Consider the following 23,986-nt stretch of genomic DNA (forward strand, 5'->3'; position numbering starts at 1 on the left):
AGCCTGTTTCCTACGAACAGTGAAGGCTTCTCTCTGTGCACAGTGCTGATGAGCTTTCTCCAATCATCGAGTACTTTTAGAGCTCAAACCAAAGAAAACCTCAAGCTTAGAGGAAGCTTGAAAGAAGTCATCGTGTGCGTGGTCTGTTCTGTTTTCTGCACATCTTCACATCATTAGGTCTTTTGATTGAGCATTAAAACGTGTACCTTATGCAGTATATCCATCAGTTCACTCAGTTGAGGAGTCAGTCAGCCACTATTTAACCAGCCATCCATTTACATCTTAACTAATTATATATGTTGACCACAGAGGAGCGTAAAGACTGAAGGGATCACATTTTGTGGTTAATAAGCAGTCCTGAGTCCTGAGCGCAGAACGTGTGACTCGGTCTTCTCTTGGTTTTCCAGAGGAGGTGTTGCACACACAGGTGGCTCACTGGTGGTCACCTGACGGCTCCAGACTGGCCTACCTCACCATCAACGACTCCCTGGTTCCCAACATGCTCCTGCCCCGCTTCACGGGCTCGCTGTACCCCAGAGGGAAGGAGTACCCTTATCCAAAGGTGGGACTCACAGCTGGTTACACATGACATCACTGCACTGGTTCTGGGTATTCACACGCTGATTATTCCAGTTAAAGGGGCCTTCTTTTAAAACAAACACCAGATGGCGAACACACACATTCAGTTGAGAGTGACAGACACTAATTCCAATATTGCACTTCTTAATTGCAAACATTGTTTACAGCTAAAACTGAATCCAACATCAGTATCCAAAACCTTGTGGCCAGCTCGAGCCTGCTCTGATCCCTGCAGCAGTCGAGCAGCGCTACAAATAATCAGAAGCAGGGACAGAGCTTCGTCGTATTAAACCAGCACTATGAATAATACAACTACAGGCTGTGTGCCTCAGTTTATCCATGAAGGTTAGTGAATCCTTTTCTTATTTAATTTATCTGACAGTGCTTCCTTTGAAGGCTTGCCTGTAGGGATATGTGGTGCTGGGAGGGATGGGAATGTGAAATGCTTCAGCGAGGCAAGTTAACACACCTCCCATCCTTTGATGCGGATGTTTAGCGTATCAAATTCCTCTAAGATGGGAGATGGGTTGTGGAAAACTGGTGGAATGGGGGTCAAAAGGTGCCGAGCAACCTTATTTGTCGGTTCAGAACCACGGGGGGGGGGAGGGGGTTCTTAGGAAGGCTTGTAATTAACGAAGCACTGTCCTTGATCTGAGCCTTCTTACACAGTGTGTAAATTTTCTATACACACACACACACACACACACACACACACACACACACACACAGTGATTATGTTGCTTAAACCCTTGAGTGGGGTCAGTGTTATCATATTGTGGGACTAAACGAAGGAGAGATTTAATTGGCGTCCCTTTCCTTTGGTCTGTGAGAGCGTGGATGCTGTACAGCAGTCTGACAGTCACACTTCTGCTTCAGTCTCTGGGGGATAAATGTTCAGCTGGGAATCTCCTCATCAGCCAGTACACAGTGAAGTAATACCCTGCAGAGTATCCTTCACGGCTATCATGCATGCACGCTTAAGGAAACATCTAATTACTGTCTCAGAGACAAACCCATTAAGGCCTGATCTGTACTTAATTTTTTGAAGCCGATGCCAATATAGATATTATAGAACATCAAGACTAACAGTCTGCAGTCATGCTAGCAGCTCTGCGAGGTTGCACTCAGACACAGCAGTGCTTTGAGCTCAGTGCTAACGCCTATGTACTAACACATGACGATGCTAACATGCTGCTGTTTAAAAGCCATGTTTACCATGTTCAGCATGCTTCATGTGCACATATGTGACATTAGGTTTCAGACGTGTCACCTGTCGTGTAATATGCTGCAAACATCTTCATTAGAACGGAACAGAGTTATTCAACAAGCTCTTTCACTTCCAGGAGAGCAGAAAGTGAAGGATCGGAGAAGACATGAACGATAACCAGTGAAAATAAGAGGGCGTAAGTGCAGAGTAGAGACTGCCATGCTTGTGATAGGTCTCTTCCCTTGTTGACTAATGAGCTGTGTTTGGAGGGAGGCGAAGGAGAATGACTGACTGGCCTCGGGGCGCACGCGGTACAACAACTCAGTTTGTTCTCTGCTCGTTTCATATTCCATTATATTCTCTGTGGCTAAGTCCTGCCGGCATTGTTCAGGATAACAGCACATAAAAATAGAAAACAAGGGCGGCGTGCTGTGAATGTAATTTTCCATTTGTACCGTTTTTACTCCAGATGGGTCAAATCAACCCCACCGTCAGGCTCTACGTGGTCACTGTGGACGGCAGCTCCCTGACCACTGAGCTGAGACCCCCTGACAGCTTTGAAAAGAGGTGCGTTTCAGTTTCACTTAATTCAGCCTGATTCCCTTCTTATCTACCTTTAACAGCATCTGATGGATCCAGCCTGCTTTTATTGCTTACTGCCTCCCGTGTTTGTTCTCCTCAGCGAGTACTACGTCACCATGCTGAAGTGGGTGGGGCGCGAGAGGCTGAGCGTGCGCTGGGTGAATCGAGCTCAAAACACGTCAATCCTTTCGCTGTGTGACGTGACGACGGGCGACTGCACGAAGGTGAGCAGCTTACTGTCAAGAGTCTTCTAAAATATGCGTTTAGCCAAGAGCTTTGTGCTGACAAGATCTGTCCTCTGCAGAAACACGTGATGACCACAGAGAAGTGGCTCGATCGTCAGGTGAGTGCGTCGCTCCAGAGAGGCCTCGCATGAAGTGAAGAGCCCAAATCTAAAAAACAGCCACATGAACAGAGACAGAGCACTGATGGAGGGCAGTGGAAACACTGGAAGGGAGGGGGACAGAAATACTTACTCAGTAACTTTTTTTTTATGGCTGTTTTGTTTGTTTCGGCAGATGAAATTTCTTTAACTGTAGCATGAAACATCATTAATTGAATAAAAACATTTTGTTTGTCTCCTGCTGATGTGACAGCTGTTGAGCTGATTGAGTTAGTGCGACTGAAAAGTCCATTGTTGTCCTTAAAAGTGGACCAGATCAGAAAACTTCATGTTAAACACGATACGTTTTATCTGTGAAACAGCAGAAATTGAATGAAAGGCAGTCAGGAGGACTGCTGCTGGAAAATTCAGAAAGATTCCTCCAAAGAGCCGATTCTGTCACCGAAGAAAATCTTCTGTCTTTTTCAACTTAATTGGAAACTATTAAACTATTTAAGATGCTAAATTCATTTAATCCCTTATTTAAACAGTTTGTCATCGAGATCGAGACCCGGTTAGAAAATATATACGTGATAAACACAGTTTAAGCATCAACTGTGAGACAGTTGGCGGCTCTGTTTGTTGTGGAGGACCATCTCAGCTCTTCGTAAGACACAGAGTGAGAAACGAATAGTCAGGAGGTTTTTAAGTGGAGGGAGAAAAATGCAAATATACGACATCACCAGACAGACAGAGCTGCAGAGCTGTGACGCTCTGTGTCCTCGCGGGTGAGAAACCATCTGCATCTATTCAGAAATCCAATTTTGACCTTCAGTTTGCTTGATGGGTTTTCCACACGGGCCTCCAAAGTAAGTCTGGAATCCAGCCAGAGACAAAGTGTCTCTAACATTCAGGAGTTTCAGTCTGAGCTGAGGGTCTGGGTATGGATGGATGGGGGACCCTCTGGTGACCTGGAGAAGAAGGCTGGAGGAGCTCTGCAGTGTGGAAATGTCTAAAAGTTCGTTTTTTCTGTCTCTTTCCCAGAACGAGGAGCCAGTGTTCTCCAAGGACTGCACCTCGTTCTTCGTCACTATGCCCTTAAAGCACGGCGGCCGCGGGACGTTCAACCACATCACCATGATCTCCGACCTCGTAAAACTCTTCCAAACTTTTGACTAACGAATGCGTTCAGTTCGCTGTTTGAATGAAGCTCCTCGTGTCTGTCTGCTCTCCCGTCCCTTATCTGTCCCGCCTGCAGTGACGGCCTTCCAATTATTCATACTGCTTCCATTTTGAAGTCTCATCATTTTGAATTATATATCCTGACTCTGTTTCCTGAAACAGCAGAGATTGAAGAATACGTTCACTTGAATAAATGAACAGGGTTGTACAGTAGATGCACTGGAGGCGCCGTTCCACATTAATTCAGTTTCTGTCGAGACAATAATGGAACAGAAGTTTAACGTTGAAGGTCGAGGCCGGGTTAAGAAAGCTCATCACATCCCTTAAAGAGCACGCTAACAGGCTCTCTCTGCTGCTCCTCAGTCGGAGGGTCAGGAGGTCAACATCCGCCACCTGACCTCAGGAAGCTGGGAAGTGACTCGGATTCTGGCGTACGACGAGAGCAGCAGCTCAGTGTAAGCAGGAGTCATTAACACCAGGCCGCGCGACAGAACATACAGCATGAACTCTGCACTAACTGCTTCATTTGATGTGTTTCAGTTATTTCCTGAGCACAGAGGAGGGCTCAACACAGCGGCACCTGTACAGGTACCACACTGAGTTCATCAAGGAGGGCATGATGGGAAATGTGCTTATTTGACTGATTGGTATCACTCTTGTGTCCGTACGGTGAATATTAAACACAACATTAATAAAACAAGCAAAACAGGAGCGAAGCGGCTGTAAAATAAAGAGTGTTTTATTTTTGAAGTGTGTTTCCATCCACGACAGTCGTGTTCATGTTCAGCAGGATGGAGACGCACTAAAACAGTGCTGCTACGATGAATTACTGCATTTTGTTCTGCCGCAGACTGATTTTGTCTCAAAGGTTTCAGATCGTGTCAAATCAGCGTCCCTCCTCACCCGTCTCGGTTGTTTCCCTCTAACAGAGTCTCCACCGTGGATCCCTTCCATAAAGCGTGCCTCACCTGCTCCCTCTTCAGGTCAAAGTGCACCTTCTACGACAGCGTCCTCAGCCCGGACCGTCAGCACGTTCTCCTCAGCTGCAGAGGTAACGCCTCACCGAGCCCTGAGCGGCGGCTTCGTGACGGAGCGGTTCACAGCAGGTTGGCCCAACGCGGCGCCATCAGATGGAAACCGCAGGAACGCGACCTGCTGAAGAACCGCACGTTTCACAGCACCTGCTTCATTAACATGCCAGACACCGTGTTTAGTTTGAGAGTCTCAGTCTTGATCTTCCGTGTTTGCGGAGTCCAGTCAGTAAATCATTTATTTATCAATGAAACGTTAAAGCGAGCTGGACTGCAGGCTGACATGCTTTTGATGAGTGTTCGTCCTGACCGAGGACGCTCAGAACATGAACGTTTACAGCGACATGTCAGCCTTTAGTGAGAACTCATCCACAGACGAGGTTTTAACAATAATCCCTGCATTTATCTCGACTGCGATGAGCTTGTCTCGGTGTTCGGAGAGCTACCACCAAAGTATTCTTTAAATGAAAAACACGGCCTACACACAGTTTGTAAATATGATAAATGGCCTCAATATAAACATAGAAAGCCAAACTATATGTATAGAAATGTTAAATATGAATACAGTTGGCCAAAATGTAGATTTCATGAATGTAGCTGTAGATTTTAATGCAGATAAATATTTATTTTGGATACACAGACGTACCTTGAGAGAAAACATGCAAACATTCAGTTTGTTCTGAGCTCGTGTTGAACTTGGACTCGGCTCAGGCCTCATGCTGTGGTCCCTTCGTGTTTCCAGCTAATCAGACCCAGATTAAATCATCTGCAGGCGCGAAAGAACCGCCTCTGCTTCAGTGTGTCTTATCTTTCACACTCCTCCGTTTTCCTGATATTTACCGTTTGTTTTTAGTCTCTTCAGGTTTCATGTCTGGATGAAACCCTCGTTAACCCTCGCTGATGTTTTATTTCCCGCTCAGGTCCTGGAGTACCACAAACTACTCTCCACAAACTGACTGATATGAACAGTGAGTACTCTGACATGGATGAACCTGAACCCGTTTTCACTCAGTTACATCATGTTTATTTATGGTTTGGTAGGAGTTTGATTTTTGCGCCTTCTGTGTCTGAAAAGTGCATCAATCCATCAGCTCATCTGTGGAGATTAAGACATGAAGATCACGAGTCGTTTAGCCAAAATTCAACAACAGACGTACTTATGGCCGTAGAAAAAGCTGCATGTGAGGATGCAATTAAGGTTAAAGCGTTAAGTGCCTGAGATGTTTCTGCGTGTACATCAGAGGCACTGAGAGCAGTGATTATCCTCCTCCACTCCGACAGGCTGCAGATTGAGACGTGTGGATTATCCCGCACGTCGTCTGTTACCGTGCTGTTTGACATTGACTCGGTGACACTTCAGTGCGTCGTCTCACTGATTCTTGACTCGGGTGACTTTAAATGTGACTCCTGCATGTTTGATGATGCATCTGAGCAGAGTTTTGCAGCTTGTAGCCGATCAGGAGGTAATCGTTGCTCTTTCCTGTCGTGTCACAGAGCACAAGACTCTGGAGAAGAACACGGCGCTGAGACACGCTCTGAGAAACAGGACAGTACCCAAGTGGGAAAGAAGAACTGTACAAATCAACAACTATGGTATGACACATTTTTAACGATGTGCAAACCTTTCATATTTGTGGTAATGATTTGTTTTTCTTCAGCTTGCCCTCCAGCGTCGTCTGTGTTGTCTCCACCTCCTCCGTCACCATGTTTACAAGCAGCTCCTTCCACCGACTGCCTCTCGTTCTCTCCCGGCTCAGTTAATAAGTCATAATCGGGAGGTTGAAGAACCAAATTTAGGTTAAACTTCAAGGGTGCAGCCTTTCCCATACATGTGTTTCCATGCACACGAGATCTGTCCAGTACTTAGTTTGTGAACTCACACCTGCAGAGCGAATGACACTCCCATCAGCCTCAGCTCTACTCTGTGTTTAGCTCCAATGCTAACATGCTGCAAACGTTGCACCTGCTAAACGTTAGCATGTTGGTATTGTCATTGCTAACTTATTAGCATGCTGACATTAGCATTCAGCTGAAAACCTGTGGGAGCTGCTAGAAGGTCAGACTTCAAGCTTGTGGCTGTTGGTGGCAGGTGTGATGGTTTCCAGCATGACTCACCTGCACAGACTGAAATGGACCTGAATGTCCGTCATGTAAATTCATGATAATTCATTGTTTTGCAGCACTTCGTCTGGAGTTAATTGTCCCGATAAATTTGGATGAAACCAAGGAGCACCCACTGTTACTGATTCTGTACGTAGTTTCATCTTCAAATACATTTAACATTGTAAGGAGCACGAGCCACCATGCATGCTTATTCAGTCTGGGTTTATATTGAGTTGTTGAGCCTCTGAAGGGTCTAAAGTCATGCTTTCACAGTGACAGCGCCCCCGGTGGTCAGGCCGTGAGCGACCGCTTCTCTCTCGGCTGGGACTCGGTGCTCGTCAGCTCAGACGGCGTCATCGTGGCTCGTCTGGACGGCCGGGGCAGCGGCTTCCAGGGTCAGAGGATCCTCCACGAGGTTCACCACAGACTGGGAACGGTGGACGTCCAGGACCAGATCACAGCTCTGGAGTAAGATCTGTATATTTATTTATTTATGTATGTATGTATGTATGTATGTATGTGTGTATTTTTAATGATCCAGTATGGTACATATATGTATAACTTGAATTCATGCTGCATGTCTTTAAATCTCCACACCGGTGTTGAGCTGTAACACATGAGCTGTTACAGTAATGTGGTGTCAGTGTTTGCACTCTGAAATTCAGCAGTTGCTTTAAATGCACCAGCTCAGACTCTGTCAGAAGAGGAGAATCCGCCCTCCAGTAACCCCAAAGTTTGTGACTTGTTAGCTGGTTAGGCGCTGGTAAACCTCAGTGTGAGGACTTCTGGGTTGCTTCATGGTCTAAGCTGGCTGTAACAGGTCAGTGAGTCGCTCCTAGAAGGCTAGCTGCTTGTTAAAAAAGTAAGTTGATGGTTTTTAAAAGTCTGTTTTAATACGATAATCACACGTTCGTTAGACAGTTATTGGTCACTGGAGTCGTTCCTCCTCTTCACACTGGCTGTGAAGTTGTTTCTTCCTGCTGTGAGAAATGCTAATAAACCTTCTCAGATCCAAACAGTCACCTGACGGATGTAACACATCCGCCTTATGCTGCCAACTCAGCTGCTAAAGCCTTAAATTAGCTGAAATTGGCTGAATTTGTAATGTGTATTCTGCGTAGGAAGGGATGATTGTTGTTATTTCAACCTTTCAGGCACCTGGTCAGGCTTCCCTACATCGATGGCAACAAAGTTGGAGTTTATGGAAAGGTAACGTAGCTTCTGTATGTAACATATAGGTAACATGTCTACTCCTTTTAAAGCGGCCATGCTGTTTTCCTGCAGGCGTACGGAGGATTTCTGTCCTCGCTCCTGCTCCTCTCCCACAGCTCCGTGTTCCAGTGCGGCATCGCTGTGGCTCCTATAACAAACTGGAGACTTTACGGTGAGATGAAGTATCACACGTGCTCACAGTATCACAGTGATGTGCAGCTGCAGCTCGTAGCATCAGTGCTGCCATGTATTCACTGTCACGTTCATGGAAGGAGACGTCATTAAACAACGAGCGAGTGGAGCAGCATTAATCTTTAATGGCATTTTCCATTTGTCACAATGACTTTGGTGACATGCACGCGAATATTCCACTATTACTCCAAACATGACAACAGCCTGACTTTGATTCGACTCGTGTAAACAACATATTCCATCTGGATATTCTGAATCAGACCTTATTCCCAGTGGAGCGTTTCCTGATGAAGACACTGGTTTGTAAGGCTTGGAGAGAGACGCATGCAGGAAAGAGAAGCCCACATTTACAGTCTGAAGCAGAAACCGACTTCAAACGTTATGAAAGACTTGGATATCAACAGGTTTTTGGATGTGCATGTGTTCATTAATCAGAGTTTGCTCGGCTGCATGTAAACAGGAATATTAGTGGAATGTTCATTTTCATTAGCCACGGAAGCAGCTTAAAAATGAGATTGTCTTTCTCAGAAAAAGAGCAAACAGTAAACAGTCTGTCCATTGAGAGGTAATGGAAGCGTTATCGTGAATGAACTGTGACTTAATTAGACCAGTAATGTCTGCTCATTAATGTTTCCCCTCTTCATCCTCACAAAGGGTCGGCCCACGCTGAGAAATACTTCGGCTCGCCGGCGAAGGAGGACCACAAATACCAAGTATGACTGCAGCTATTTTCTCCATGTAGAGCGAACAGCTGGAGCACATCAGCTGATGCTCCTGGCCTGACGCAGCCTCAGAAACGACGCTGCCCCACAGCTGGAGTCCAGTCCAGACTCCTGTCAAACTCTTTATCGTGACATTCAGCATGCAGATGACACACAGGAGCCTGTTTAGTTTTCAACGGCCGGCTCAAAGCGGCAGCGCTTGAGAGGAATCGTCCAAGCACACCTGTTATTTTCAGCCGAGTGAGGGGCTTTGGCGGCACGTGCAGAGGGGGTGGGTCAGACCTGGAGAGCGCGGCGGTCGTTGTTCTGTCAGCCGGACACATTTCTGTACTCATACCTCTGCAGACAGCAGAGAGGCACAGACGGCTTCTCCAGACAGTGACGGAGAGGCTGGAAGTCCAGCCGTGTCCTTCCTGTCGTGCTGACAGCTGCTGCGTGTCGTTACTTCCTGATGTGTGATGAAAGAAAACAAATAGAATCAAGTAGAATAGAATCCATTAAAGCTGTTTCTGTGCCTGCGTCAGAGCAGGTGGGTCTTCCTCTTTCAGATTGTGGCCCTGTTCTCAGCTCAGGTGTAAACAATGACATTAACGGTGGCTGCGTTCCATTTAGCTCAGGGCTCGTGTCGTGCACATGCCGGCTCCCTGCCGTGGTTTAGAGACACTGTGGACAGGTGATTAATCACAAAACATCCTCGATGGACACGAGAGGACAAAGATTCGTACCTTTGACTGACTTCCTGTCCATGGCGAGGGTGGCTGAGGCTGATGGGTATTGTAGTATTTGAGCCAAAACAGATGATTTCCCCTAAAATGAAGCCTATAGAGTTGTTTGCTGACGCTGGGTTTCTACCTGAATAGCAGCAGATGCAGTTCTGCCTCATAATGTTATTTAACGTCTAATGTTTATTTGGTTATTTTCAGTAATGCACAAACTCGACTTTTGGTTGATTAGCTTCCAGTGAGACGGTGTCACGGTGCTGCCTCTGTCTGCGGACGCTAACTTTACTGCTCGCTGTCTCCTGCAGATTTCCTCTCTGCTCACTAACGTCACAGCGCCGAGTCCTCTGAGCTTCCTGATCATCCACAGCACGGCGGACGGTGAGTGCGGATCATACATACAGATTATACAAGGCATCACAGGTCTGTACAAGATTCAACATGAAGTGATCTGATTGGCTGGCCACACGCTGCAGCACTACAGTTATTATAGACTGAGTGGCTGAATTCTCACTGATTCTTCTTCTGTTGTTTTTCAGCCACCGTTCACTTCCAGCATTCTGCTGAGCTGGTCAAGCTGCTGTCCGCCTCCAACGTTAATTACACTCTCCAGGTGAGGAACGGGAGGTGTCGGCGTGTTTATGGGTCAGATGAGTTAACAGCACTTTGTCAGATGTTCGTCTGTTTACGATCACAGGAGTCTGTGTGTGCAGCGCGAGTTATCTGCTGCGTGGTCGACAGACAGGCTCGACGGTCGGGTCGGTGAGGTGTGATGGAAGACACCGTGGTTATTTTTGTGAGAGTCATTTGTAATGGATTTGCAGGAGGCTGACAGCAGAGCAGGCAGAAGAAGAGCTTCTGGAAGACGCTGACAAATGAGCTGATTTTCATTTATTTTGGAGTAAAGCTGATTTGGAGAGTTGTGCAGTCGTATTATTGCCTTCATCAGGTTAAAGCTCCTGGTGTAGTGCTGCACAGCACCAGCACACACACACACACAAAGAGCTCAGCAGCTCAGCATTAAAGGCAAAGTTTGACATCTTGGTACTGACACTTTGACCTGCTAAGAGTTTGATGAGAAGTTCGATAGCAGTCGGTTAGCTTAGCTTATCTTAGTTTAGCACAGGAGCAGCAGGAAGCAGCCGGCCCTGTCCCATGGATGTGTCATTAGGGCTCTTCAGTCCGATCAGAAGTGCATCAGCCAGAAGGTTTGTGGCTTCCAGGAATATGCAACCCACTGAATACCTGCAGTCCTGTTAATCCCATCATGCCTCTGGCCCAGCTGGGCGATGTGAACCAATCCGAGTCATTCAGAAAAGTTTAGAGAAAAAAGTTTGACATTAAACCTCCACAGCTTAAAAATGTAGAAGACAAAGAGTAATAATCTTTCACAGTGGTGCTCTATGGCTGGACCGTATGAAGCTTATGATCCAGCCATCATCTGTACGAAGGGAACACAAACAGGAAACTGTCACTTCGTCCAGATTAAACAAAGAAGACATGATGTGTCACTGTGCTAAGCTAAGCTAATCGGCTGCTAGCTCCAGCTACATGTTTAGCCTGCAGACTTTTCTAACTGACTCTTTGCTCTGTCTCCTGCTGCCCAGATCTTCCCTGATGAAGGACACAGTATCTCCTCCGCTAAGAGCCAGCAGTACATGCTGAACTCTGCGCTCACCTTCTTCAGGCGCTGCTTCGAGGACGAGCAGGTCGTCGTGTCTGAGGCGCCTCAGGAGGACGACTAACCCGCAGAGGCTCCTGCTGCCACGAGCCAACAAAGAGAGGCGGCGTTTTCCTGAAGGGCTGCAGTCTGTGAAACACTGAGAGCGCGAGGAGGACGTCCAGCGTGTAACATACGTAGCATCAGCCAGGAGACGTGGCGTTAGCTGTTGTTGTCGCTGTATTCTAAAGCTCCAGATTATGCTTTGTAATGTTTGTCTCATGAACTGAGCACAAATGTCAGGGAACAAGAGAAACTCGTATTTTTCCATTTGAAGCTCTAGTTTTAGCTGATCGCTGTAATCTACTGTGAATATTTCTATTTACTGCAAACAAAGCAATTTCATTAAACACCAGATTCTGAGCGGTCACGTCACTAAACAATACTTGCGGGTGCCTTTACCTCATTACAGCCGTCCTTATTTTCAGCCCGTAGAGCAACACTTAGCATGACGTCTAATCAGATAATGAAGCACTGAGGATCGACTGAGCATCTGCTTCTTCAATAGTGATAAATTCCTCATTTCGCCGACCAGACGATGAAGAACAGCTGCTGTTTGGTGGTTTTACTCACGTTCACTTCATCAACGTTACCTGCACTGATCAGCCCTTTAAATCAATGAGGACTTCACAGAGAGCTGTGTGTGGTTTAAACCCGTCCAGAGGGACGTCTTTGTGTTTGAATTTGACTTCTTCTGTTGTCTTTGTCCTGCTGAACGTCCACGTTAGAGACCGTAGAGGGTCATCTGGGACGATGAGCTAAACTACAGATGGACATTTATCTTTTATGATTCTGAACTCTCTGAGCTCTATTTATAGAAATACAATGAATTAAATTGGAGTACTTCAGAAATACATATATATATAATCAAACTCATCACATAATAGACGTTTTATTGATCAGAGTGTTTGTTTTCAGGGCAACATGATGATAAATTTAGTCTCTTATTGACGACACTGATCGTCTGATTCCTGTCCTGATGAAGTCTTTTTCCTCCGTCACTCTTCAGCGTCACATGTAGCGTTCAACATCCCAAAATGTGAAAAGTGAAAATGGAAATGCTACCAGTCTGTGTGTACACTGAGCTTTGTCCATAACCAGTCCTTTAATTCTGTGACGACCGAATCTCCCTCATCACAAACCAGACCACCCTCACACCCCATGATCCTTTGCTGCACTCGCTTCGTCCTGTCAAACTGTCATCCTCGCCATGACGTCACAGTAGACGTTTGTATGCTTGGGAAACTTTATATGCTGAAATAAATTGTTCAGACAGTTTTTCTTGTGTGTGGAATCATGTGGAAAGCGGCTTAGCCGTTAGCTTAGCGGTTAGCTTCAAGAGGAGAGGCAGGATGTTGTGTGTGTTTCACAGATTTCCCTCCAACACAGACTGACTGAAACATAAACCCACTTGTTTTTGGACCCTGACTGGATGTGACTTCACTGTGGGAGCAGCTCGTCAGTCAAAGGTGGCTCCGCCCTGAAGGATAACCTGCTTTACGGTCTGTTTTACTCTGAATGGGACCATCGTTTAGAAAAACACCATCGAGCTGAGCTGAAGACGTGAAACCAGCGACTGGGCTCATAAACACTGACACATCCCATCACTCTGCCTTCTCAGCCTCAGTTTACAGTGCTGACGGTTAATGTTTGTTTGATATTTTATCTGCAGCAGAAACAAAGCTGAGCTCCAGCAGCAGCAGTTTGGCTCCACGCGGAAAAGCTCCTGAATAATAACGACACGCGTGTGTTTAATCTCATCAGGTAATGGCCAGTTTAACATCTGGCAGAGGGACAGCAGTCAAAAACGAGCCTTTTAGCCGACGCCAGCACATTTACTGTGATGCTGATTAAAGCCCCTCGTCCTTGTACAAATAAATAAATAAATGAACTCGGAGTAAATAAGATTCAGCTTCACTAAACGCTTCAACAGAAGGTTCGACGTTCGTCCCAGCAGCTGAGACAAACGTCAACCGGCCAAACTCCTGCTGAGGAAGCTCGTGTGATTTGATTGGACGCTGCGAAAGAGACAACGAGGTGAGCAGGTTGACGGAAGTGATGACGTAAACTAGGCGTTATCTGTACGTGAGGCCAAATAACGATATAAAACACTGAAAAGCCTTTAAATCAAAGAGACACGTCAATGTTTAACGTGCTTTCTTTGGTTACCGGGTTTGTTTCTGACACTGCATCTGGAAGCTGAAGCTCCATGTGTGCCAGCAAACAGCCCATAATTTCAACTTGGAATCTAATTGCATGCTTACTGTGATACTGATTACCACTGGAGTACACTATGAAGTACGTCATAATTAGAGTACTCACATAGGCAGCTGCTGCTGGACTGTTTCCTGGCGGGAAGAAGCCACTTCCTGGAGTCTCCACTGGTTGCCTAGCAACGTCAAGGCGACGGTGTCCAGCCCAGAGATCGTTTCGCACATGACTCGCGGTGAAACCACAACTTTCTGTCTTCACACTTCAGTTTCTGAGTTTAGACGAGCTGTTACACAGGCTAGCTGTTTCCCTTTGTTTCCAGTCTTTATGCTAAGCTAAGCTAAGCAGCTGCTGGCTGTAGCTCCCCGTGCAGACGTGATTCAACAGTGATCCTGCCTCCATCAGACCTCAGCCGTAAACACGCCACCTGCACATTTGCATTGAGCTGATGTGTTTCACACCCTCACGCACTCGTTACTCCGAGTTTGATGCACGCGGGTCGTACTGGAGTTTATATCTGACGAATAAAAACCTCGACGCTGTTCCTTTGATGAGTTTTCTCTCAAATCACAACAAAACCTTTTCATGGACTGGAAATAAATCACGGTGTGGGTAAGAGGCTCGTCTGTCGTGACAAAGAAACACCTACGTGAACGTCGGTGCTTCACATCCTGCAGATTTAAGAGTTTCTGTCACTCGGCAGAGTCGCCATCTGCTCGGCCTCCGCGTGCTGATTAATGCAGGCGGACACGCGGCGCTGAGGCGGCCGGGATGGCTGGAAACAAGCAGATCAGGCCAGCGAAGTCATTAATGCAGATATCTTCAGACCATGACAGACTACCTCCACCCGTTAATGTGAGTCCCAGAGTAAAGAAACAAATGAAACATTAAATTGAAGTGTTCAGATGATTGCATTAGTCATCCTCCCAAATAATCAATCCTGCAAACAGATGCGGCTGATGGGTTCTCCGCGGTGATGTGTGCTCTGCATATCAGCGTGAAGAGTTGTTTTTCATGTTTTTTTTTATTCATAATCATCACTAGAGGACAATCACAATAACCCCCAAACCTCAGCCCTGCCCTTTCCCTTTAAAACAGCAAAAAGAAGAAGAACAAGCATTACAAAATCCATCCTAAGAAGAAAATCAACAGCTGAAAGGAAAAGAAAACAAAAGAAGAAGTACAAGACATCCAGGTCAAATCAATCCTTCCCCATAGACTAAACTATCTATGAGATCTGACATCTCAAAAATATATTTATATACACACTCTGCTGTATTGTACTGTACAAAATGTGGCAACACTTGACACATTCCCTGTAGACATGCAAACACCTTACTGACACTGGAAAATTGTCCATCTTAGTACACCTATTTCCATGAACATCCACCGCGGTTCAGCAGTCCTTTGTTGAAGTAAGAGAACATCCAGAAATCGAGAAAAAGTCTCTTGACCTCAAGAAAGTTCTGGAATCGGGTGGAGACACACTGAAAAATCACCTCACACCTGTTTAGATTTCATCATCGTTTGGAGAAAACGAGGTTAAATGATATTAAGATGGAGAACTTTTGCAGCGTGGGCTGACACTGAAATGACTGTACGGCCGATATCTTCACGTGGAATTCATAACGTACTCATGACCGTACAGAAGACGCAGGTTCCAGGTACTAAACCGACTGCGATGCTGTGTCTCGAGGACCTGAGTTGACTTAGGTTAACATGACACTGCTAATGGACGACTATCACTGCCAGCGAGTAGTATTACAGTATGTTGAACCTTATAAGGCATCGTACATGTCTACACAAGACCCCTGTACAATAACGTGTGACCTAAAAAGACTGTTTTCATCAAGGGTGGGCGATGGCGGAGGGTTTCAGCAGGAAATAGCACTTATCCGGGGTCGGCTGAGAGTGGGTGACTAAACATTTTTGCAGCATCTCCCTGTGCAACAATACAACGACCAAAGGAGAGGTGAGATCGAGAGTGTACATCTGTGTCCTCCTCCCGTGTGCTACCACGGAGGAGACTAACATGGCAAACATGGGTGAAGCCGAGAGGGGAAAAAGAACCATGCACTTGGTGGGTGGGTGAGGGTGACGAGAGCCTGCAGACGATGGAGGCGCTGTGACGAGAAACGAGCGTCCCAGAACTGAAAGGACTTTATGCTAAAGGGCAGTTCCCGTCTCAAGTCCCGGCGAGCGTCGCTGTCGTGTCCTTCGGTTATCTTTTCGTCACATTTACACACCGGCATACAACACTGGAGTGCTCACACACTCGCACGCGCGCGCACACACATGCACACACGCACACACACACACATACACACACACTTTAAGAGCCTCAGCAGCTCTCACCCAGTCTCCATGTCCGGCTAAACACTTGGTCCAAAACGCGAAAGGCCTTGACGGATTTTAGCTAAATTCCTCAAGCTCTGCCAAAGGTCTGATCCTCAAAGCCTGCAGCCTACTCCTCCTCCTCCTCTTCCTCATCAGGCAGCGGTAGTAGCTCCTCCTTCAGACACTCCCTGTAGAAGCTGGTCAGTGTGGCGTAGAGGTGCTGGCGGCTCTGCTGGGACAGGAAGTGGCCCTCGTCTGGGTAGATCTGGAGGGTGAGAGGTGCATGAAGGTCAGCTGACATAACAGGATTAGCATAGGTAAGAGATGCACATCCCTGCTGTCTGCCAATGTATCTTCTGCCACTGGGGGGCGCTAAAGTTCTCCACCTTGTGTCTTTAATGCTGCTCCAATCACGATCTTTAGAATAACTGTGGGATCCTTAAGGTGTCGACAAACCCACGAGTCATCACCCAGCTGTGCTAGCTTCAGCTCTGCGGAGTGTTTCAGCATCGTTCAGCTCATTGTTCTGGTTTTTACGGCCTGTAAGCGAAATGTTTTGTTCCCGCTCACCTCTCTGTAGAGCATCATCAGCTTACAACGTGTGAAAACTACACAAAACCTGCTCAGCACCAAAACACAGCTGCTAAAGGCAGGAGGTGGTAGAGACCAAAGCAAAGCTGGAAACAGCAGCTGAGCTGTAGTATTCCTCTAACAGGTCATACAAACATATTCCCAGAAGCTCGTGTTCCTCTGCAGTCTGCGGTTACTGCTGAAGAAGAGCACGCTCACTGACTTCCTGTGATTCTGACAGTCGACGTCCTGATGTTTGAGGTAAAACCTCGTTATCTGTCGGGCCTGGCTCTTATCTCCCCGAAGGTTTGAGCAGCACATTCTGACACTTTCAGCCGAATCTAAATGCATTATTTACAATATTTTGTGTGTGTTGCAGTTTCATTATACAAAATGTGTTTTTACAAATGCGGTACAAAGAACCCTCCTCGTCGCTGCGATACGCACCTGCATCGAGTAGTTTGCTCCAACTTTCACCAGGTTCTTGACGAGCTCAGCAGTATGCTGGAAGTGGATGTTGGCTGTGAATAAAGAAACCAAACATGTCAGCAAGATTCGGCCTGAATCCTAACTGGGAAAAAGAAGAGACGATCAGATTGTGGCAGGATGGAAATACCTCGACGAAGCCGACATGCACGGCTCGCCGGTGAATGTTTTCCTCTGGAAATCCCAGCATCAATTTAGATAACCCACTTTTGCTTTTATCTTTTGATTAAAAACCATTTGCCTCATTACCTTCCAGAATGGCATGCTTCTTTGTGCTCAGCAGCGATGCTCCACAGATACACTATTTTCATTCTGTCACAGTTTATTTTCTCTTACCATCTGCTGTGCCGTGCACCAGCATCAGCGTCTGCTCCCTAAGTGCCTGAACGTTCTGCAGCACACTGGAAAACTGCAAGAAATCAGAAAAAGTGGGGAGATAATGGGCTGATAGACACGCTAGCTGGCATTGAGGGAAGCAATGAAAACATAAAAGTATGATCAGATGAAAGACGCTGCGGTAAATGACTTCATATCCTGATTGCATGCACCCGCAGACGCTCTTTCAGTCCAATTAGAGATTTCCAAGTGATAAAGCAGCTCCCATTGACATTACTTTCTATGCGTGTTTGTACAAATTGTGCGGAAGAAGATGTAAAATCGGGTCTGCAGACAGGAAATGCAAAGCTCGAGTCAAGCGAAAGCAGTCAATTACTTGTCGGGACAGATGCGGTGCTCGCCTGCTTACAATGTGCCTGCAAACATCTTGAAAACACCTCTGATAGCTCAACATCTTGGCAGTGCGGGAGGCCTGAGAGAGCCAGGCAACCCTTCTGCAGAAGATTAGAAAAAAAAAGAAACCTCCGGCATGTGATCTGACACACCGGCGCTACCAAAGAGAGATGAGTGACAAAATCCTACAGAGCATGAAAAAACAGAAGAAAAGGCAAAGCACCGCTGCCTCCGACTCTGATAGCAGCATTCAGCGGCGGTGGGAGCTTAACTGCAGGTGTGTCAGTGATGTTACGGCAAGCCGCTTTCAAAGATCAACGGCAGACAAGTGAGGGGAGGCGGGACACACGCACCTGGTATCTGCTGTCATCCCGTAATGGCATGCCAAGGTACCTCTCAGAGAATGCTGATGCTGTGCAAACGAGAAGTGATAAACTGTTAACAGAGGCGGCGGCGCGCGGAGCTTCAGCTGCAGCTCAGTGCGTAAACAAAGCGGAGCTGCTGTCATCCTGAGCCCACGTGACGTGCTGTCAGCGAGGACATGACACCTGTGCAGGTGAGAGGGTCGCCAGGCTGCGCTCTGCTGCTGGGAGCTCACGTTTTGTTTTTGTTTTTTTTGTTTTTGTTCATAGGTAAACAGATTGTTTTCGGGCGGAGGATGAAGCTCAGACTCCACCTTTAGTGACGCTGCTGCCTCCACACAAACTCCACTTCAATGCTTCAACGTTTCATTTCACTCTCGACTTGCCGGAAGGAGAAACGAGCAGAGAAAGCTTCGCTTGGTGCTGCAGTTTAAAGGAAGGAGGTGCGGGGTCGGTGGATACTCACCGTACAGCTTCCAGTCCGTCACCGGCGACATCGCGCACGCGCATTTGAAGAGGCTGTCAGTCGACTTGAGCATCATTAACGTGATGTACGCTCCGTAACCCTGACACACAGAGAGGACACGAACATGAGGCTTCACGCGACCTAAATTCACTTCACTGAATATTCTGTACTTCACTGGGAAAGGAGACTGGAGATTGGCTGAATTTACATCCGATGACAGACGAGAGCGCGGCCTCACCTTCCCAAACACCGCTATCCGCGTGCGATCGATATACGGGAACTTCATCATGTATCTGCAAAAGAAAGAGTGTGAGCGTTTCAAACACGCGTCATCATCATCATCATCATCATCATCATCATCATCATCATCATCAAGCTGTGTCACAAATGTTTCAGCAATCACATTCTGGATCACAGCAGCCATGTTGGTTAATTAATGCAAAGTAATGAGCGGCACGAGCTCGGTGAGATGGGTTTGTTCCAAATGAAGGATGATGTAATCTGACAAACAGCTGACTGAGGGCGGGAGGAGAGCAGCGGCCTTCAGTAAGGCTGGTCTGAGGATGACAGGCCCCGAGGAGCCGAGCTGAGAGGAGAAAAGTCTGCAGGAAGTGTCAAATAAGACGCATTTACCTGCAGCAAGGTGTGTGAATGAGCTCTAAGAGCCGCTCTCCATTGATCATGTGATTAACTGCAGCCAATCTACACCAGGCTTGACCCACAGCCGCTGCTCTCTGTGTGATATGTGTTTAAAATCTTGCAATTACCAAGTGAAATTAGCAAAAGGCGACCTGTGAAATAAAAGGAAGCGTCTGAAAATGGTCTGGAAGTGAAAAGAAACCAAAGTGGAGCAGGAGAAAGATTTTCCTGCTGGTGGACGAGACACAACAGAGCAGAGAAAACACATAATAAAGAGAGTCTAGTGACACATTGACGAGTGCAGACAATGGAAAGAGATTGCAAACAAAATCAATGCGAGTCTTATTCTTCTCGTGAGCACCTCAGGGACCGAAAACAAAACAGAAAGCTGTAACTTTCTACCAGAAGTTTGTTTGGAGCTCAGACGAAAGCAGCAGCTGCAGCAGGTCAGCCGTGCAGACGCCACATTTTCAATTATACACACAGCACACTGTTCTCCAGCCCACGAGGTTCAGAGAGGAAGCCGCTGCTGGAGAAGCAGCTCAGCTCACGTTTCTGGAGCCTCTGATCTGTGACTCAGGTCCTCCTCAGCGGCTCAGAGGATCAGCTGACAGTCAGAAGCTCTGCAGCAACCACTAACTGGACCCTGAGGTGAGACTGTCTGTCCACAGGTGTCTTAGAAGGTGAGTCCTCTTCTGTACAAACCAGCTCTGAGCTGAATTAAAGTGGAATGAAGTGAATCTGACGTACTCCACGGCTGCGATCTGGTCCTGGACGTCCACCGTTCCCAGCCTGTGGTGAACCTCGTGGAGGATCCTCTGACCCTGGAAGCCGCTGCCCCGGCCGTCCAGACGAGCCACGATGACGCCGTCCGAGCTGACGAGCACCGAGTCCCAGCCGAGAGAGAAGCGGTCGCTCACGGCCTGACCACCGGGGGCGCTGTCACTGAACAGAGCGCAGACGAGGACAAGAATCAGAAGCAGAGGGAAAATCCAGCAGTCAGTGAGGATTAGTTCAGAGTTTCAGGAGATTTGTTCTAATGTGAAAAGTGAAATTTGAAGGGACGTAATCTTAACGTCAACAAACCGTCTCCGTCCGTCTGTGACATAAAACACTTCAGTCCCACTGAAGACATAAACCCTTAAAAACAGCTTTAATTAAAAAAGGCTCAGTGACGTCCTGGAATAGTTTTTTAGCTAACGTTGTACAAAAAGGAGCGTCTGTAGGGACTATTTTCAGCGGCGGATTAACGTGCATTTACTCCTCAGTGAGTATTTAAAGCAGTGGGACGGTGTGTGTGTGTGTGTGTGTGTGTGTGTGTGTGTTCGTGTCGTGTCAGAGCGACGGTGTGACTCACTGATGAGTGTTTAACACTTTTGGGAAACAGCGGCTCTTTAAAACGACCGACTCATCGCTGGTTTGGTGAAATTTGTGGATGAAGAAAAAAGCCTTTCAGTGCGTCACTGCGGCACGTCTGAACATGTTTCTCTCTGCCTTTAATTCTCTTTTTCACTGGTTTCATTGAGTCACATGGTGCCACAAAGGTGCCCTGTGATTGGCAGAACATGGCCGGGGTCAGTGTGTCACTGCCCACAGACGACCTGCCGCCTTAAAGACACACACACACACACACACACTTCTTGTGCTCTGCACTGCAGCTCGGCTGACCGCTGACTGCACGAGAAGAAGCATTTCATGTACGTACATCACCAACAGCAGCCCATAGTGACGGGAATCAGAGAAGTCTGGTGGGTAGGAGATCTTCAGAGGTAAATCTGCAAAATAAACACATGAATAAAAAAAAACTCGCCGGTGATTCGCCGTAAAAGTGCAGAAACAAATGGTTTTTTCTCACCAAAGTGTTCCATCGCGACAGTTCTGAAGTCAGTCAGCTGGATCCGTTTGTACTTCAAGGCCGCCTTCAGCAAAGAGTTGTTCTCAAGGATGTAGTAATCTGTCAGGATGAGGGGAATGCGTTTAAAGGATTAAAGAGTCCAAAAATTGCTGCCAATAATCGAAGTGTCGCTGCATACAAATGACCCGTAATAACCCCAGGATTTGTCTTTGGAGCCGCTGATATAATGAGATGAGATGGAAAGAGTATGTGAGGGGATAAAGGCCGAGTCTGGAGGATCCTTTCTGACATCGTTTGATTTTATGGTCAATTTCAAGGATTCGGGAAGCTGGAGACTTTCCTGGATTTCATCTCTGGGGTTTAACTGCTGCAAATACAGGATACAGGTGGAAATAGCGAGCTGTGATACGAAACATTCAGCCGAGGACGACAGTCAATCAAAAATCCCAAAAGCTGGATATGGTTTTTGGAAAGGAAACAAAATAATTTGCCTCCGACCTTAATTAAAAAAACAACAATGTGGAGCCGCTCTTAAACTTGGATGAGCACAAAACCCCACATTCAGCTGAAGGGTGGATGTGTGGAAGGTGTTTGCACGCAGCAGGTTGCTCATCCTGGCCTCGAAAACAAGAGCCCCGCTATTTTCACCACATGTAATAAACAATGACTCTGATTTGGCCATTTTTCCATTCGCGCCATCTGAGAAGCAGCTAAATGAAATGGAATTCATCCAGCATTTCTAATGGAAAACCCAAAATCAATAGACGTCTCATTATGAAACCGCCAGGGGCCCGCAGTTCCCAGCTGTGGGTGGAGGGCCTGTCCAAATAACCCTGGGCAAATTGCTTGCTTTTCTGCAGCACAGCTGTTAACTTTTTTCACTAAAAAAAAAAATACTGATAGACACACAGGCGTGGATAAGAAGAGGAAGCATGTGCGTTTGTGTCCACGCGGTGGGAGAGGACGAAGAAAGAAAGGCCGAAAGAGAAGAATCTGCATCCCTGAGACCCCCGAGGTGGAGCTCTGACAGCGTCACCTAAAAACACTCATCAGCCTTCATTAAGCTTCAGCACACTTTGCTTCACCGGCGTGATGTGCAGGCTGACTGTTCCTCCTCCGTCACCAGCAGGGTGGAGGGCTGTGGTCGCCTTTTATCTGCTGTCCCTGACGGCGTCGCTTCTGTTTCCACGAAAAACGAGATGAAAATGAGCTTTGAAACTTGAAGGACATCACGGTTTTCATGGAGGAATAAAGAGTAAAAGGTGAAAAATGGACAAATGAGCTAATTAAAGTTTCTAAAAGTCTGAATCTGTGGATTCGAATGCTGTGAACTCTCGCTGGTTGAACAGCATCTTCCTCCACCCACAAACATCTCCTCTTCACAAGCTGTTCTAGCTGCTTAGCGTCTGCTAACGTGGAGCTAGCAAAACAGATTTACGGACCAAATTCATCCTCAATCCGACTAAAAGAAATAACCAGAGACACCTTCAGAAAAAGAGGAAGCTAACGTTAGCGTAGCATTAACAGGGCTGTGGACTTTGAGCCGATGAGCTTTCACTGAGCAGCTTCTTTACGGTGGATTCTGAAAGGAGCTTTTTCTCTGTGTAGTTTGGTAAAACTGGAGGGTCTTTCCAGAAGAAAGTCGGCCACTCTGCCCACCACCACTGAAGAAACTCCAGTTTATTTCCACCTGCTGTCGTCGCCCATAAATGTGTGTGCTGTGCCTCGGTGGGTCGAGCTAGCTCGGCCCTGCTGTGCAGACGGCTGCGTGCAGTTGGCCATAATGGCCCCTTCAGGTGGCTTATTTCTGTCTTCATGTTTGCTCTCACTCAGAGACGAGTGTCTGAAATAACTGTGGAATCATCATTATTATATACGTTCAGCCCTCATTTCACCAAATCTACGCAGTGAGTGCAGTTAGCATAAATCATAAAGGCTCAACGTTAATGGGAAATATACGAGGCTGAAATAAGTGGAATTATCATAATCTTCACACACACACACACACACACACACACACACACACCACTCACACACACACCACTCACACAGGAGTAAAGGGAGGCCTTACTTGAATTATTGAGGCTGTGTATGATCACAGTGGGAGCTCCAGGACCTACAAAGGGGTAAAAAAAAAAAAAAAGCTTGTCAGTGTGATTGAATCATTTTCCTGTTACTGTCCTCACTGAGCCGCCGCACACACGAAGAAGAAGAAGAAGAAGAAGAAGAAGAAGAAGAAGAAGAAGACATTTGGACCGAGTGAAGATCGTCTCTGTAAACGGTTCTCTTTGTACGAGCGGCTACAGGAAAGCTGCAGCCGTCTTGTTTTCTCCTTTTGCTGACCTCACCTGTATGAAGGAGGGGTCAAAGGTCACGCGTCGCCTCCCTCACAGCCTCAGTGTGTCAAATTAAGTCTTTTCAATTTCCTTTTTGCAAAATACTTAGTCAGAGGTTAATGGGATAGCAGGTTTGCTCAATGGCTCAGCTGCAGCTGAATTGCTCCCTTGGCAGCCGCAAAAGACACTCTTCCTCCTCCACCTCCTCCACCTCCTCCTCCTCCTCCACCACCTCCTCCACCTCCTCCACATTCCTCCTGCTCCGCTTTCTCTGCTCTAAAACTCAGCGCAGCTCTTCCCTCCCTCCCTCCCCTGCGCTCACCCTTGCCGTGCTGCATTAGCTGTGACCTTTGCATTTCTTACTACACTTGTTGATGTCACACACAGAGATGGTTTCATTATGTGCAGCAGCTGCTTGGAAACA

At 46.9% G+C, this 23,986-nt stretch overlaps 2 protein-coding genes across 3 annotated transcripts in view; one reads left to right on the plus strand and one right to left on the minus strand.

Annotated features, from left to right (window-relative positions):
• LOC143330370 (inactive dipeptidyl peptidase 10-like) overlaps positions 1 to 12,849 on the plus strand; it is a 92,788-nt gene extending 79,939 nt beyond the window's left edge. Inside the window, exons 9-26 of the mRNA XM_076746893.1 lie at positions 408 to 562; positions 2,256 to 2,353; positions 2,469 to 2,592; positions 2,673 to 2,711; positions 3,735 to 3,842; positions 4,236 to 4,327; positions 4,413 to 4,460; positions 4,802 to 4,923; positions 5,824 to 5,871; positions 6,398 to 6,496; positions 7,084 to 7,153; positions 7,280 to 7,474; positions 8,161 to 8,215; positions 8,291 to 8,390; positions 9,065 to 9,123; positions 10,160 to 10,232; positions 10,391 to 10,464; positions 11,459 to 12,849. Of these exons, the coding sequence (XP_076603008.1) occupies positions 408 to 562; positions 2,256 to 2,353; positions 2,469 to 2,592; positions 2,673 to 2,711; positions 3,735 to 3,842; positions 4,236 to 4,327; positions 4,413 to 4,460; positions 4,802 to 4,923; positions 5,824 to 5,871; positions 6,398 to 6,496; positions 7,084 to 7,153; positions 7,280 to 7,474; positions 8,161 to 8,215; positions 8,291 to 8,390; positions 9,065 to 9,123; positions 10,160 to 10,232; positions 10,391 to 10,464; positions 11,459 to 11,596 (1,697 nt within the window). The 3' untranslated portion in view covers positions 11,597 to 12,849. The remainder of the gene's footprint in view (positions 1 to 407; positions 563 to 2,255; positions 2,354 to 2,468; positions 2,593 to 2,672; positions 2,712 to 3,734; positions 3,843 to 4,235; positions 4,328 to 4,412; positions 4,461 to 4,801; positions 4,924 to 5,823; positions 5,872 to 6,397; positions 6,497 to 7,083; positions 7,154 to 7,279; positions 7,475 to 8,160; positions 8,216 to 8,290; positions 8,391 to 9,064; positions 9,124 to 10,159; positions 10,233 to 10,390; positions 10,465 to 11,458) is intronic.
• Positions 12,850 to 14,787: 1,938 nt separating this feature from the next.
• dpp10 (dipeptidyl peptidase like 10) overlaps positions 14,788 to 23,986 on the minus strand; it is a 153,113-nt gene continuing 143,914 nt past the window's right edge. For both annotated transcript variants that reach the window (XM_076746890.1, XM_076746891.1), the window contains exons 17-26: positions 23,298 to 23,342; positions 21,227 to 21,325; positions 21,077 to 21,146; positions 20,122 to 20,316; positions 18,971 to 19,025; positions 18,733 to 18,832; positions 18,258 to 18,316; positions 17,512 to 17,584; positions 17,137 to 17,210; positions 14,788 to 16,384 (exon numbers count right to left, since the gene is read on the minus strand). In XM_076746890.1, coding sequence (XP_076603005.1) covers positions 16,247 to 16,384; positions 17,137 to 17,210; positions 17,512 to 17,584; positions 18,258 to 18,316; positions 18,733 to 18,832; positions 18,971 to 19,025; positions 20,122 to 20,316; positions 21,077 to 21,146; positions 21,227 to 21,325; positions 23,298 to 23,342 — 908 coding nt within the window. In that variant the 3' untranslated portion in view covers positions 14,788 to 16,246. The remainder of the gene's footprint in view (positions 16,385 to 17,136; positions 17,211 to 17,511; positions 17,585 to 18,257; positions 18,317 to 18,732; positions 18,833 to 18,970; positions 19,026 to 20,121; positions 20,317 to 21,076; positions 21,147 to 21,226; positions 21,326 to 23,297; positions 23,343 to 23,986) is intronic.

The sequence above is a fragment of the Chaetodon auriga genome, chromosome 13, assembly GCF_051107435.1.
Source record: "Chaetodon auriga isolate fChaAug3 chromosome 13, fChaAug3.hap1, whole genome shotgun sequence".
NCBI lineage: Eukaryota > Metazoa > Chordata > Actinopteri > Chaetodontiformes > Chaetodontidae > Chaetodon > Chaetodon auriga.